Source organism: Ostrea edulis, chromosome 6, assembly GCF_947568905.1.
Source record: "Ostrea edulis chromosome 6, xbOstEdul1.1, whole genome shotgun sequence".
NCBI classification, from domain to species: Eukaryota; Metazoa; Mollusca; class Bivalvia; order Ostreida; family Ostreidae; genus Ostrea; species Ostrea edulis.
Window position 1 is genome coordinate 88,755,206 of NC_079169.1, and position 17,637 is coordinate 88,772,842.

Here is a 17,637-nt window from a genome sequence, read left to right on the forward strand (position 1 = left end):
GTATATTATAGACACTTCAAGCGCGTACAATGTAGGTCTAAATCTGTGGTACTTTCCCGAGGGTCACATGATACCCAAGAATTTGTACGTTTCAAATTAAGTAGGGTTTTCTTGTATTTGCGTGAGAATTTCCATTATATGGTCAAACAACAACAATGTAAATCGTTCATTTATACATTAAGACATTTTTGAAGGATTTCAATTTTGCAGTTTTGTTTTTCAATTGAATTTTCAAGTAATAACGATTTATGAATAATGCAAAAATGAAGGAAGTTTCATAGGAAAATTTTGAGGTAAATATGGATCTTTATCAATATGAAAATATTTATAAATAGTTTTACAAAATTCTAAAAATAATTTTCGGGGGTATCTTATGTCCTTAAAGCTGGTAAAGTCTCATAATGAATACATTTTGTTGTTCATTCATTTTTATTGATAAAATAACGCTATGATAAATTTGTACCTGTATTACTACATAAAACAACAATGATAGAAAGCTCCTCAACCATTTGTGACAATCAAAGCATTTAAGTTCACCCATATTCCCCGTCATCACTTGTACAACATCTTCATACATCCTCCGTGTCATGTTTTTGACCTCTAACCCTTTCATCGAACTTTAATTGATATTCGTTTCATTTGTATTATTGTTTAGCTGTACTTTTGTGCACACAATCAAATAATAATATTCAATTCAAAATCAAATGCCCCGGTATAAGTTTTCAACATAGAAAATTAGTGTGGTATGCAAGGAATCATGTTACTCATAGAATTAACCTTAATACATATAAAATTCTATGCACGCGACACGTGAATTAAGAGCACCAGATATCAATGGATGAGGTAGGGGTGGACAGGGGAGCCACCTCCCACCTCTCTCTCTCTCTGTCTGTGTGTGTGTCTTCTTTTCACCGTCTTTCTCCCCTCCACCCTTTTACAACAACAAAAACAACTAATATGGGATTCTGTGTTAGTTACAGTGGTGTACATATACACAATGCAATATCGTAAGATTATTTACAAAAACACAATGAAGTTATATTACTTAAAACTGTAAAAAAAAATTTAAAAAAATAAATAAAAAAAAAATAAAAAAATTGATATCATTCCAAACGCAACTCTAGCACGTGACCAAATTACTTCGTACAAATTTCTTTTACTTTCGTTTCTTTAATTTGAACAGCCAGAAGTGAATGACACCTAAATTCACAGGAAGAACATAAAATAATACAACAAAAACACGAGACGAAAATAGGACACAGCACATACATAGTAATCACACAAATCAACACAAGCATGAACAATACAACACAAACAGGACGGTTCCTTTAAGACGGTGGAACTATTTTGTTAGGGGTAACAATGTGATGTACAAGGCGGTGTTCAATAAAAGTAGATCCTTTAATACTCTGGAAAGAGTTTCTTGTCAAAACGTGATCGCCATTTGCTAATTTATAAATATAATAATGTGAGAGGAATTGATAGGAGTGCATATTCGCTTGTTTTCCACTCTCAACAATTCAAACGATATGTATACAATCCTGTTCTTGGTTTTTTAAAACGAATACAGTTTAAACTATGACTCAAGCACTATTTTGTGAGGGGTTTCAATGTGATGTAGATGGCGGGATTCGAGCAGGGAGCACTGTTCCCAACAGGGACTTTATAATGCTAATGAAAAACACGGTACTATGTACAAGATACATGTATATAATCATTAAAAAGACTTCAACGACAACAAAAACCACGTCTACAAAAACTCGTTTTTACATGATTAAAATAAATATGTGGTACTGTACAATCACTAGATTTCGTGGTACTGTACAATCACTAGATTTCGTGGTACTGTACAATCACTAGATTTCGTGGTACTGTACAATCACTAGATTTCGTGGTACTGTACAATCACTAGATTTCGTGGTACTGTACAATCACTAGATTTCGTGGTACTGTACAATCACTAGATTTCGTGGTACTGTACAATCACTAGATTTCGTGGTGCTGTACAATCACTAGATTTCGTGGTACTGTACAATCACTAGATTTCGTGGCTATCCCTATCCAACGAATTTCAAACTATGACCCCAAAAAAATCTACTTAATGTTTCAATGTACAGAGACTAGATCCACGAAATCACATCTCAACAAAACTTTGAAGTGTCAACAACCCGCGAAAATTGAGCCTCTCGAAATTAAGTGACTCTACAGTATTTGACAATAAGCTGCTGGCACAGCATCATAAACCTCCTATACCGGGGATACCAGTAATTCTGTTTGCGAATCACGCATTCTTATAATGCTAAAATAACGATAATAAGTACATAAAATATATCTAAAGTCTGACTTCACTTTCATTTACGGATTATTCTGACAAACAAATTACAGAAGTATCTCCTATTTAAGATGATCATTCTGTTATATTGTTTAATAACCTCAGACCATAATCAGTGTATTCCGTAAGCTTTTCCTCGACTGATTTCCGTTATCTTTTTAATCAAAGCCAGAGTAACATTTAGAGACTGACCCATCCTCTTTGGTTCACCTTTTCTTCACTTGTAATTGAACAATGTATGCATGTACCAGAAAACAATCACTCCCGAAAAAATTCAATGGAATAAGTAAAATAGGAGCTAATCATGGTTTCCAGCAAGACTTCGCACTTGATACACTTTCTACAGTACAGGGCCTATTTCTGGTGCTCGCGGGTCTCCTTCCTTGTCGTGATGGAGGTCTACCGTCTAGAGAAAATGGCTCATTCACAGAGTTAGCTTGAGTCATTTGTCTTAAAGAAGAGAATTCAGGTGGTGCCCAGTTTACGGGGCGTGGTTTCCTCTTCTTCTCTGCCCAGGGGGCTTCAAATGACGGCTCTTCAAGTTTAGGTCCAAATAATGATTCATCCACGAATGTGGGTTTGTGATTGTGAAACCTGTACCTCTGTGACTCACTTGAGTGATTAATACGAGGTTTAACATCATGGAAATTGCTAGGTTTTTCGTCATTGGGGGTAGGGGCCCAGAGAAGTGGGGGACCCCTCTTCTTCTCTTTTGGAGTTTTTGCTTGAAACGGGAATGCACTGCTTTGACTGTCGTGCACTTGTGTAAAATTGTGAGATCTAAACAGAGTCTCGTCTACTTCTGCAGTATTGCTGACTTTGCGGTAACCACTCCTAGGTCGACTTCCGGTGGAAGATGGCGGACGAGTTCCGGTAATGACAAAGGTGTCTGCCATCTTTTTCGTATAATACCTGACAAAAATCAATGTAAACCATTCAAGTTTGTGAATATAGTTACATTATATATAGTAATATTTACATTTCCAATGTTTATAGGCGGTCCCGTATAACAGCAGGTGTGGCACGATAAAGATCCCTCCCTGCTTAATGGCCATATGCGCCGAGCATAGGCCTAAATTTTACAGTCCTTCGCCGGTAGTGGTGACGTCTCCATATGAGTGAAATGTTCTCGAGCGGGATGTTAAACAATATCCAATCAATCAATATCTTTACCAATTGATTGATTGAATGTTGTTTAACGTCTCTCTCGAGAATATTTCACTTTTATGGAGACGTCACCATTGTCGGTGAAGGGCTGCAAAATTTAGGGCTATCCTCGGCGCTTACGGCTTTTGAGCAGGGAGAGATCTTTATCGTGTCACACCTGCTGTGACACGGGGCCTCGGTTTTTGCAATCTCATCCAAAGGACCGCCCAATTTAGTCGCCTCTTACGACAAGCAAGGGGTACTGAGGACCTATTCTAACCCGGATCCACACGGGACTCTTTACCAATTAAAATGATTAGCCATTTCCTCGTGAATATGAACGATGTGCGTATGAATCTTAATAAATATAGTATGACTATTCTAACGACTGGAAATTCTCCGATGAAAATGAGAAAAGAATGTAACTATAAGAAATAAATTTCATTTTTGAAATATACATGAGGGTATGAACTGCAACGCATCACACCGGCATACTTTTCATGAGGCACATTATCAAGTATGCAGGCGTAAAGTGTTGCAGTTCATACATTCATGTATATTTCAAAAATGAAATTCAAATCTTAAATTAGACATGTATTACGTGTATGATATGATGGAACATTTAAAATTCCAATGTTTAGCATTTGTAATATGAGAACTCACAATTCTATGAATGAAAGGTGAAGATAACGAACAGTGATAATAATACATGTATACCACACCATTCCATGCTACTATTAAACGATTACACACCACAAAGAAAATTGGGGTTTTTAGGGGGGGGGGGTATATAAGAATCACAATGTCCCTCCATCCCCGCGTTTCACTGTTTAACTGCGCCATATAACTTTCTAATGGAGAAACATTATTGGTACAAACGTTGCTTATGGTCAGATGGTGTGCGTCATGAACCACGGCTATCACATCAAAGCCAAGTTTACTTTCTTACGTTAGAAATTTTTGTCTGGGCCGTAACTTAATTTTGTAATGGAAATATACAACAACAAAAATTGTAATGGAAAGATATTCTGTAACAGGAAGGGGGGATAATACAGTCAACCAGACCGGGATTCGAATCCGGGCCCCCTAAATCTCTAGTCAGGTGCCCTACCGACTGAGGTATCTGACCACCGGAGATCGAACCCAGCTGGCCACTACATTCCTCCTTCCTTAAATGTTTTCACACTTGAAGACATCAACCAAGGATCTTTATCCCCTGGCAGGCATTTTCACCTGTTGTAGGCTGTGTCAGTTCCAGGAGCTGGTCTACGGCACCAAATGTAACAGGAAGGGAGAAAATGGAATGGACTAGATCGGGGTTCGAACCAGCCCCCTGAACCTCTAGTCAGGTGCTCTACCAACTGAGCTAAATGACCACCGGCGATCAAACTCGGATGACCGCTACAATTCATTGAAAGTTTATACTTAGACACAAAATGTACAGATGGTGCGTTTTGATCTGGAACATTGGTGATTTGGCCAAGGTCGTTGAGAAAAGTATAATATATGCCATATTTATATCCTTTTGATCAATAGATCCTTCCACCACAAAATATAGTCCATTTGAAACCCTTTCTAAATTTAAACTGACAAAAGTAGTTGTTGAACAGGTACTGACACAGATAGTATAGCCTGTTTCACGTTTTAGCGCAAACACCCAGAACGTGTATCGTCAAATCGAAATATAATTTTACAATTGTACCGGTAGAAGGCCAATCTCTAAACCTTACAAAAAGCGTGAAACGATTACATAAATCAAAAGAGGAATGATATAAACAGGGAATTCACACATTTCAGAGAAATTATCGCCGGAAAAAAATAACAAAAGGGGGGGGGTAAGTAGTATCTATACTTCAGGCGGCCGTTTCACTAAGCGATCGTAGATCGTAAACGTACGATTACGTTTAAGATCATTTGACTCGCACGTATACGAGCGTTTCACGAAACCTAACGTAGTCGTAACACTTACGATTGCGATTTACGTCTGACTTTTTAGAACTCTTTTCTCTATGGAGGTAGATTTAAAATTAATCCTATAATGGAAAGAAATATTCATTCATTATTTCTTCATGGTTTTAAACATATCCTTATCGTCTGCAGTAACCCATGCAAGTTGTCAACAAAAATAATGGAAATTTTGAGCCCGATCTCTAGTGTAACGTAAAGAAAATTCCTAGAATGTTTAAACAATTGATAGAATATTTTTTATTGACTTTCATGTAACTAAAATTGGGTTGGGGGGGGGGGTGATATAAGAAAAAACATAAAAGAATTACATTTTAGAATTTTAAATGCCATGTATCGATCTGCTCATGTGAGCCAAATTTCCATCAATAAGTAAACTATCTTCAACGGATTAAAAAAAATGAATAAGAAAATGAAATTATATTGATAAAAGGAAATAATAAAATGAAAATAAAATTGCACACAAGTATAGGAAATTTTACCCTGCATCAAACCATGGATATGTACGTACTCCGGCGTTTAATCATTGTTGTAAAATAAGCTGTAACACTAATGACATATCTATTCACTTATTTGTATAAATTTCAAACAAATCATGGGCTCAATTGTCCCTAAAATGACTTGAAATTTATTTTCCACATGCGTTTGTCATTTATATATATTTTTTCCGTTTAGGCATGTAAGCATATGATAACTTCTGTCTTTACGTGATGATGTATAATCTAGATCATTTATTAAAAATTATTATTGATATTACACTTTATGATGATTGATTTTTATATTGTTTAACTTCCCTCTCGTAATTTTTCACTAATATGGAGACGTCACCATTGCCGGTGAAGGGCTACAAATTTTAGGCCTATACTCGGCGCTTACGGCCATTGGGCAGGGAGGGATCTTTGTCGTGCCACACCTGCTGTGACACGAGACCTCAGTGTTTGCAGTCTCATCCGAAGGACCGCCCCATTTAGTCGCCTCCTACGATAAGCAAGAGGTTCTGAGGACCTATTCTAACCCGGATCCCCACGGGAGTGCACTTCACTTTATAAAAAGATAATGACCCTTCCCTTGTCTGTGTATACATATAGGTCTAGTCTGTATGTTTAATTTCTAACGACCTTCATAAAAGCACAGAAACGATCCACTTGCAAAATTGGGATTTTAACCCCTCTCCCATTACCAAATCATTTTATTATCATATTTTCCTTAAAATGTGCATGTATTATGCAGTTAGTCAGTTGCATCAAAGGTATTGATCTGACGGGGGGAAAAAACTGAGTACGTGGAATCGCAACGTCTTGGATCATTAAATCAACTGTTTCTAAAGAAATTTAATTTCTGAACATGAGAATAATAATGTCTTGGAACCCCTCTAATGTTAAATATACATGTGATCTAACGGTGATGCAGGAATATGTAACTATACCCCCCCCCTCCCTCCCCCAATATCTGTTCTCTTATTATTACATGCAAAGTTTGATATATTGACTACCCCCCCCCCCCCCTCACTTTTTAAAATATGAATTCAATCTTGCATTGTCTTTATATTTATTTCAGCAAACTGGTAACAAGGGCTAGGCCCGTTTTGGACCCGAACTCTATGATACAATGGATTTACTATATTTGTGGTATCACAGAGCCCGGGCCCAAAACGAACTTGACCCCTGTGAGACTGACATTTTTGTGGGTGTGCATAACAAAGAAGGACAACTCTAATTGATTTAAGGTTCGGGCTCGGACTGTACAATATTTTTGTGCAAAAGCAGACTGCAAGTCATTGTGATTGTTTTCTTCCTACAAAGTATAAACAAACTCGGTCAGGTAAATACTACCACAAAATGATCTCAGGCGGGGCCAGCATGGCGGCCATATTGCTCATTTACGTGCATGTAGGAACACTTACGATAACCCTAGACCACTCGTAGGGTTACGATCAATACTGATCGTAAATCGCAAATCGTAACTTTTAGTGAAACGGTCTTACGTGCTACGTTCACATTTAAGTCTACGTTTACGATCTACGATCGGTTAGTGAAACGGCCCCCAGGTGCCCGTGAAGCTGGGTCAAGTATCTGCGAAATAAAGTTGTAGGTAACGAAGGAAATAATATATATTTAAAGTCAGCGTGACGTAGCACAACAGTGTACATAACTTTAACTGACTTTATGAAAATAACAAAAGAATAATTCAAAAAACATAAACTGGTGTTGAACACATGCAAAACTAAAACTAAACAGAACATGCAGGCTGAACTACACCAAGCAAACGCACAAATAGGTATTTCTACGCATGCAAACATAAATCTACAGAAGCTAAGAACTAATTTAAGATGAATAAATCACAGGCACAGCTGCATAATATTAAGAGAGAGAGAGAGAGAGAGAGAGAGAGAGAGATAATTTCAGATCAACCACCCTACGAACTGTCAGCCTCAAGCGAGTGGGACAATTTGCCGAAAGAGTCGTTAAGGAGGAGCAGCTGAGGAAACTATAAAGTTCTACATTTATGAGGGTCCCACTGTCCCACCCAAAAATGTTATAAAGTTAGGCAAAGTACCGAAATTAGCTGGTGTCGTTAAATTCCCGCTTTTAAATATAGTTTCTGTTCTGACTCTCCCCTGCAAGTCACATTATAAAATCGGGGGTAAGAGTCAGAGGAATCTCGGATTAAGTTAAAACGCCCATTAATGTTATTGCTAGTCTAAAGTTTGAACCAGAGCTAAGATGTTCAAAATGATACCAAATACATTCCTTAATAACTAAGTCCATTTTGAATAGATCTAGCCTGATGAAAATATATTACCGATCTTAAAAGCAAAGTCACGATACGACATAGTGCTATATAAATGCTCCAGTGAACATTAGATCCTGCGTTAATCAGCCTTAAAACATCAACAAAATCTACACAGCTAAAAATAAATGCGAACCGGATAACAGATTAAAAACATATACTAAGGAATCAATAGCTAATTACTTTGATATGAATTTTTTTTATCTGAAATCTACTGCCTTTTCATTGCTGCTTGGCTGCATGTCAACAAAAGATCCGGGTGAATGAGACGCTTGTTGTGTGTAATTATAGAACTCATGAGTGTCAATCAGAATATTCGTATTATACATCTCTTTTAAAATATAAGTTCAACACAATAGCTTGATTAATTCAACATTGGATACCAAAACAATTTTATTTCGATTTGTATTATTCCAATTTGCATAATTTGAGGAATGAATGCAAACTGTTTTGTCCCTAGAGACGTTTTGCCCCACGACAGTTCGTTCTCAAAAGACGTTTCGCTCCCAAACGTTTTCATCCTCTCACCAGAGGGCGAGTTACGCAAGCTTCACTTACACAATAGTGCGAGAAGCGCACGGAACTCTTGTTAGAGAGTAAAACGTTTCGTCTATATTCGAAAAATCAATATTTGATACATTGTCAATAAAATCACGTGAGGAAATTCCAAAGTACATTTTCCATATCATGTTACATGTACATCCCAGATCATAAAAACATATAACAAAATGGAATGTTCTATGTACCCATCTGGACGATTTTAGTGATTTTGCATGTTTTTCTCCGAGACATCCTCCTAAATATTATAGTGAACAAATTTAACAATTACACCAAATTATATGAGATTCATAGCAAACACACTAGTTAAATCATACTAGCTAAAATATCAACAGTCACAGAAATAAAGATATGAAATAATAATAAAATATCACATATGAAAACAACATTGAGAAAATAAACCTGAACTCTTATCAAATACAATACAGGGAAATGTCTCAGACGTTGTGTATCGTTAAATGGCGCGAACCGTCTGAGGGCGAAATGTTTTGGGGGAGCGAAACGTCCCCTTACCTGTGAAATTGATTTTCTGATCGAAGTACTAAGATTACACCTACCATTTTCCCCATAATGCCATGCGTATTGATAAGAAAATGGCGTCGGGCATGTGCTGCAGCTTCCTTAGGGAAAAGTGATGTGTAACTTTGACGCCCTTGGCGTTAAAGTCAGATAAAATACGAAGAGGTATACAATTGCATTGTTATATTGGCACATTTAATCATATAAAAGTTTTGGCAATGGGCCATTTTTTTTAAACGTACAGAAAACGTTCGTTACCGGCCTGGTCATGTGAACAAACGTAGGGAGTTCGTTTAACGAAGGTTATATATTCAATGTTTATTGAATATTTTTAGGACAACATGAACAGTTCAGAGTATTGTCATGTGTGTGCTTCCAATGGGAAAACTAGTCGTCTACGAGTGTACCAGATCAACTTTGATGAGGCAGTTCGATTTTGTGAAGACGACAAGGTAAAATTTAATAATTTGATAACGAGATTATTTCACAGGAGTCAGCAATTTTATCGCTCGCGAAGCTCATCAGCGATTTTTTTCCTTATATAACTGGTACCGATAAACGGTACCATTCCCAATGCCAAAAACCATTGATTTTTCCCAATTTTGAGACTAAAAATTCCCAATTCACTATCTCTTGTTTTGTTTTCTTTTTTCTTTTCTTTTCTTTTAGTTAAAATCATTTGCCGTTACATTGGTAGAAAATTCCCAATTTGTTCGATTTTGACGCTATTTTTCCCAATTGAATGGGTACCGGTACCAGTACCAGTGGGAAGAAAAAAATCACTGCTCATAAATAATTTTGAAAATGTTGAGTGCTGTCATACTATGAAAGTACACAGAAGTTGCATTTGTTTCCTAAAAATAAACCGTGAAATCCTGATTAAGAAGTGAGTTTGTTTGGCGGTCTCTTGACATTTTAGTTGTGGGTGAGAAATCCAATGGACTTGAGACTAAGAGGTGATATTGATAAATTTTAAAAACAATTTGCTTACCCAAACAAGACTTGATTTTGCTGATCCAACTGAAATTAGATCATGTTAGCCACTAACATCCACCTACTTTCTGTTGGATCAGCAAAATGTTAATGGTTGTGTTCATTAGTGATGGTCAATCGAACCAAATGCCATCATCAATTATTGGTAAAAATTGGACACATGTAATTGATTATAATCGGAATTGTCATTAAAGTGGGTTTTTCCCTCAAAATAGATAACAGAATTATTCAACATTTGAAAACAACAGTTGAATCTTTGTTTCTTTCGTTCACAGGTAAATAAATCAGAGTTTCAATAGCTGCCTGGGGGTTTCAGAACCAGGAGGGAGGAAGGGAATTTTATCTTTTTTTATTGAAGTTGAATTTAGAATTAATGATAAAAACCGCAATATAAAACAGTGAACAGATTTATTATTTAGATATTTTTTCTTTTCATTCGGAAACAATCAAGCTGAAAAAAAGGTGGGGGAAATGACTGTTCAAAATACTAAAAAATCTGACAAAAGTGACAGTTCCTATCAATAATTCATCAGTCTATTTTAGAGGATTTCTCTTTGAAAATCTCTAGCCCTTTGACAAGACAATCAGCACGGATTAGGAGAACCCTACAGAATTTCTGTAATAAATTATGGTCCTTTGAAATCGGCTTCAGCTGATGCACAATAAAAGCAAAAATCTTTTCTTATGCCCTTAGCTGCTTGAGCATAGTATGCAAACCCCATGTGTATTGTGCAACAATTCAACTTCAAACACTTTAGATCCATGTAACTTTGGCCGATATTGCACATGCCATCTGACATATCTGAGGGTGTTTGTTTGTTTTTTTTACTTCGCTCAGGATCTTTTTTCATTGATAGTATGTTGAAGAGTGAAGACTAAAATTGTAAATTATATTGCTGATTTTCACCTCATGTATATATATAGAAACAAACAAAGGAATGTTTGGCTCATTAGCAGGATGCTTTACACTTCACGCTGACATTTTGGTGGCTACTGATTGTCAACGGCGATCATCTACATGGAGGACTATTTGCTTTATTACAGATAGCAAGAAAAAAGCATTTCACTGATCCGACTGATTAAATTAATGATGACGTCAAACCTGATGTTTAAAGACGAGTAATTCGGCAATCGAATAAAATTATAAACAATTTTTACCGATGGAACAAAAAACAATTTTTTTTCAATATAATTTTTTCAGTGGGAATCATTCTATTGAGGCGGGCAGCAATTCCAAACAACCTATAATTTTATTTTGGCCTAGTGGAATTTATTTATAATCACAATGTCCCAAAGATATCGGAGACCGACTCCTTTATCCGATTTTTGAATGTCGTCGTTGTTCACTTCTCTCGCCATTTTGATAGTGTTTGACACATAGAGAGAAAAATATCTGAACAAAATTGAATTTTTTGAAATTTTATTTTGGTCAATGGTGTCGGCGATTTTTATTATGTAATCGATTAGTAGCATCATAGATCTCTGAACGACCAACAATCAATCATCGACAACAATCGATTCACCACTAGACTAGTGTCGATATCTATGCTTAAGATTATAATAGCTTGTATATATTTCTTTCTGTGTAAGGAATGTAATTTAGTTCATTATTTATTCTTAAGATTATTATATTCATCTTTGTCATTTCAGTGTACTTATCCTGTTGGCCAGACAGCTCCAGAAAGTATAATAGTGAATAGAAAATACACAGACATATCACCACCAAGGAAAAAGGCTCAATCCATCTCAAACCAAAAGCCCCAGCCATTAACTTCCTCCAAGAAATATGGAGATTTCATCCCATGCTCGCCAAGTGTAAAGAAAATACTGAGCTCCACTGTCAACCAAACACATCCACCAAGTGTTGGAAAAGTTCTAACCCCATACATACCAGGAAAATCAACTGTTCAGAACAATGAGCACAATGCAAATAAGTCTGCTTCAGCCTGCCAGGGGAAAGAGATTGTGGGAACTACACAGATTTTGTTTCCACAGTGGCAGAATAAGGACGCATTATGTTGGCTTGATGTTGTGATGTGTTTACTTGTTCACTGTAAAAAACTGCAAGAAAATGTCAAGTCTTTCAATGAGAAGCATAAAACCGTGCTCTCTACTCTACTCACAGCTTACAGCCAGGCCTGTGAAATCCTAAACTCCTCTCGAGAATTAAAGCTTAGCACATCAAAGTCAGTGCCCAGTTCTACAGAGGAGAAAGTGCAGCTGGCGTCTTTGCGGAGTCCCTTTACAATGCAAAAGTCACCTGACGTTGTAAACAAATTTCAACATATGTCTTTGATGGATAATAGAGTGAAAACTGGTGCTGGAATAAAACTGAGTTCCCAACTCGATTTGGAACATTATGCAATCGAAGATAGATATTACTATGCATTTAGCATGTTGCAGGATGTCCGAGAAACTGTTTTTGAAAAGCTTCAACCACGTCTGCAGTGCGAGAAGGGGAAAAATGATAGCCCTTTGTTTGCCATTCCTTTACTAGTGAAAGGGAATAATGCTATAGAGAAGCTAATTATGATGAAGTATAGGTTTGATTTTAACTGCAAGGCTTGTGGATACAAGCAGAGTGACTCCTATGAGCAAGTACTGCCTACTATCCCTAAACCTCCTCAAAATATGAGATCGGCGGAACCAACAGTGGAGTGGTCGTGTTTCAAGTGCCGGGCGCCATGGCAGCAACAAAAAATGGTGTTTGAAAAGTAAGAATTTTAAGACTTATTCTTGGGAAATAATACTCTGAATTTATACATAGACTTCAGTCAAACTGATATAGCAAAAATCCGATTATTTTTCATTATTGCCATCTTTTTGTTTAAACCAGAAGTGCAGATATATTTTATGTATACTCATATTATCAACAGTTAAATAAAAATATTTTCGCAACTCTGTTCACTAATCATGCTAATATTGAAAGTATTAAACAACTCTAACTGTGCAGTAATTATATTTTGGAATTTTTATGAAATTGATATTACCGTGTCCGGTGTATTTTTCAGATTGTCTAATGTGGTTATCCTTCATTTCGTGGAGGGACTTCAGAATAACAACGTAGAAAACCTATCTTTTACATTTGGAGGAAGGAACTACAGAGTGAGAGGACTGATTCAGTACCTCAGTAATCCGGACCACTTCGTTACCTGGATTTATGATGATCAAGGTAATTATTTTATATTTCCACTTCCTAGGTTAAAGTATTTATGTATGTTTGTGTTATTTCTTTCTTTCAGTTAAGCGTTCAAGGTATATAAGATTTAGGACAAAAAAATAGGTGTGTTTCCGGTTACCCGGCCAACCCTAAATTTTTATCCTGTCCCTAATTTTGCAGATAAATTGTTGTTTTGTTGTTGTCGGTTCCTTTTTATTTCCATGCAGTATCACGGGTAGTGTCCACACTAGTGGGCCCCTTCCAGGTATCTGGCTGGCTGCACGCATGGCAGATGTCGCCTCAGATCTCCATTCTTTCCGGTCTTGAGGGTCGGCAGTTGAGAGCTTCCATTCTCTACGATCTTTCTCCGTCAACTCTCTCCAAGATAGCATTGGCAGACCAACTCTACGTCTCCCAGGAACTTGTATATTTAAAGCTAATTCAATTCCAATCCTTAATTTATGTACCCTTCCTTTCTCAAATTAAAAAAATTGGGCTACATATTCAAATTATCGGAAATTTTCAAAACGGCATCTTGCATGCTTTCTGTAGATCAACATAGATATACATGCAATCTGAATCTTGATGAAATAGGATAAAAGCGGTTGTCAAAATGTCATTTTTGATTTCTTTTAGTATTTTACCCCACATTGAACACTTGATGCTACATGTCAGTACTGACAAATGTATCGTGTAAAAGTTTCTTTCCCAGTGATACAAGGCAACTATTGACTGAATAGAAAAATAAAATTAAAAAAAAATGTTTTGCCCACCCTGACCCTTTTTTCTTTTCTTTTTTTTTTAAAGATACAATCAGAAACACACCTATTGGGGGGGGGGGGGGGGGGGGGGGGCTTAAAGAGAATATAGATAACATTAACTTCAATATAACGTAATGTTTACATTTCCTTCCATATCGTTACTACCAATTGTAATGATGGCCGTTTCCTTGTTGTTCACAATGTAAAAGTATAATACATTTATTTTACTGGCGGGGAATTCTGACAGAAATGAAAGTAGATATAACGCAATTCATTTTTGAAAATACATTTGGGGATGAACTGCAAGGCTTCTTGCCGCCTACTTTTCATGAAGTGCTAATGATTCATTTATGTATAATTGAGAATAATAGTTTTATAATGATGTTGATTTTTTATTTAACAGAGTCAGCTTGGATGGAATGTGATGATTTAAAATCTCCGGTCTCGCAGTTCCAAAAACTTCCATTCAATGTTCCTGCAGAACAGATTCATATCGTAATGTGGGAGAGTTCGTGTATGCCAGATACAAAAGAAACAGGTGGTATTAAACCCATACTAAGTATGGGGCGTAAAAAGCAACAAGCTGAAGTACAGAAAGATGAGCAGCTCTGCAGAAAGAAGTCATTACCAGCAGGCTTGACAAACTCCCAGATAAAGAAGCCCGAGGAAGCCAGCTGCAGAACAGAGAATTTACGGTCTTTATCTCCATCTGCTCTAAAACCCAACATGGTTGTTACACTGACCGCTACTGGGCAGATCGTTCAGCTGCCGCAAAAAAATCTAGAACCACAGACACCTTGTCCATTGTCCAGTAACCTTTCTCGAAAGTCTGCACGCGGGACAGAGCTTGAGACATCAAGTTTTAATAACCACACCATCAAGGAGATGAAAACTTCTCCTTCAGGTCCAACAAGTTCACCCAGAGTATACACTCCCAACTTTTTAAAGTCACTCCTTCAGAGGAAATCTCGGAAGTCTATGGTTTTACAAGCAGAGAATAAAATTGAGAAATTGTCGTCAGCATTAGGAGGTGCTGATACAATGTCAAAAGTTCATGGAAATAGTTCTGCAAGCTTTAGAGCTCCATTTACAGGGAAGAAGAAATTTGAAGGCTATTTTTCACACAGAAATTCTAAGTCAGATTCATCCCAAGGCTCTAGACTGGTACGGAGTGCTAGTGTGTACTCCATGTCAGGAGATTCCTCGCGGCCCAATAGTCCAACGTTAAGTTCATACAGCGATACTGTCACCATGAAGAAGAGAAAGAAGGCAACGCAAGAGGCAGACGTCAAGAGGCGGAAATCGGTGTGCAGCAGTACCAGCTCCCCAGAGTCGCTGCCCCTGGTAGAAATGATAGAGGTGCCAACATCAGAAGGATGTGACGTTCTTCAGAGTCTCTACAGTGCTTTAAATCTCACGATGCCTGAAAATTCAGAGCTGACAAGTAGCATGAAAATGTCCCAGGTCGAATTAAATGGTGATGATTTCATTCCTGATGTAAAAGACCTTGCTGATTTTATTGCCAGTCCTGAAAATCTTGCTTCCTCAAATTTTGATGAATTTTTAGCACAGTTGTAATTGTCAGAAAAAAATTTGTTGTAAAAAGGTGGATCTAAGGTCGTGAAGTTGCCATATTTTCATTGTTGGTCATTTTATTGTCACATTGTGTACATCCATTTCCATATTTTTCCACCTGAGTCGTGTGATCAGGCCTGTTGAGTGTAAATAGGTGTGGTGCAGGTATGAGCATTTAAATACATATTTTTACCTTAGTCGTGTGAACAGAGTGCGAGTGAGATCAGAATTACTAGGTATGGCTGATTATGTAAGTGACCAAGGGATGATTCAGTTTATGTCTTTGAGAGGCAAGAGAGTGTTTCTGCCACTATTGTGTTCCAATCTTCAGAAGTCCTGTATACATTTACACCAAAGTCTATTTTATATTTAATAATTGTTGACTTTTACTTTTGTTACAATATTACATTGTTTCCCCAAAACAAGTGCTCTCATTTTTATTTGAAAAACAATTGGGTACCAGAAAGAAACACTGGAGTGTATGTTGAAAAAAAAAGTGCAGTTGATTTCGAGATTGTTATTCACACCGACTACAGGTCAAGTCATTGTCTATCAATATTTTTAAAATTTGTCTTAAGGTTAAGGTCATTGTTATATTACCAAAAAAGAGGGCTTTTTGTCTGTCTGTTGTGCTAGGTCATTTTATACTGTATATTTTAAGGTCATTTACTGCTGTATATTTTAAGGTCATTCTCGTTTCGTCTGTCGTGTTATGGTCAGTAGCGTGTCATTTTTTTTAAAGGTCATTTGCTTTCTCTAGAACTCACATGGAGACCATTTCTGTATATATATATTTTGCAGCACTGAATTTCTGTGATTTACAGGTACCACTGGATTATCCACCTGTGCCGACCAATCGTCCTAAACTTTTGACACTTAATTTGCCAGACTGATTGCTGCGTGGTCAATCTGAAAGGTCCCACCCAGCTGTTCTTTCATAAAATTTAAAAAAAAAAAAAAAAAAAAATATGGCAATATCTGTCATTTGGAATGTGTTGTGGTAAAAAAAAATGGTGTCTGTCGTCATCTGAAGAAGCAGAATTCTAAATGGTTAACATACTTGTCTGTCGTCAAGGAAAATACTTTAATGATCAACATGAAAAAAACTCACTAACACACAAGATAATGAGGAGAAGAAAAATTGTCTGTCGTCACCAAGAAAAATTGTCTGTCGTCGCCAAGAAAAATTGTCTGTCGTCACCAAGGGAAATTGTCTGTCGTCACCAAGAGAAATTGTCTGTTGTCACCAAGAAAAGTTGTCTGTTGTCGCAAAGAAAAGTTGTCTGTTGTCGCGAAGAAAAGTTGTCTGTTGTCCCTGGAGAACATTTGCTTGTCTGCAGCTTAACATGGATCTCCACCTTCATGTTGAGTAAAACTGTACTGGTCAATCACGCTGCTGTTTGTGAGATACTCTTCGTAGGTCACTTTACATGAAATATACACGTCTGCAGTCATATTTGATGCAAAAGTCCTTCGTTTGTCGTCATACACCCAAGGTAGGACTGGAATGGATTGTCTGCGGTCGTCTTCGGATAATACAGAATATTGAATCTACCACCTAAGGAGAAAACCAAACTTTCTGATCAGAATGCAGATAGTTTTTTATTATTGGAAGACTGATAAATAAAGGTCATTTGTTTTGGTTCTTTTGCTTCACTAATAATAAAAGTTCATTATTGTTGTGTAAGTTTATTATAAGTGCAGCCTTACACTGGGTGTAATGGGGTGGGGGGGGGGGGGGTAGAATGATGGAAGATAGAAGGGGGGGGGGGGGTGGGTGTTAAAGTGAGGAGGGGTTCCAGTTTAAGAAACACGGAATTGTACTTGAATATGTATTT

The 17,637-nt window shown here is 37.0% G+C and overlaps 2 protein-coding genes across 2 annotated transcripts in view; one reads left to right on the plus strand and one right to left on the minus strand.

Moving 5' to 3' along the window:
• Positions 1-410: 410 nt before the first annotated feature.
• The window catches only part of LOC125645848 (RBPJ-interacting and tubulin-associated protein 1-like), a 40,685-nt gene continuing 23,458 nt past the window's right edge, over positions 411-17,637 (minus strand). The window contains exon 2 of the mRNA XM_048871713.2: positions 411-3,244. Coding sequence (XP_048727670.2) covers positions 2,635-3,244 — 610 coding nt within the window. The 3' untranslated portion in view covers positions 411-2,634. The remainder of the gene's footprint in view (positions 3,245-17,637) is intronic.
• Positions 9,351-16,224, plus strand: LOC125645847 (SUMO-specific isopeptidase USPL1-like). The gene is made up of 5 exons (XM_048871712.2): positions 9,351-9,475; positions 9,646-9,762; positions 11,954-13,017; positions 13,315-13,475; positions 14,628-16,224. The coding sequence occupies exons 2-5, from the start codon at positions 9,652-9,654 to the stop codon at positions 15,800-15,802; spliced, it is 2,511 nt and encodes an 836-aa protein (XP_048727669.2). The 5' UTR covers positions 9,351-9,475; positions 9,646-9,651; the 3' UTR covers positions 15,803-16,224.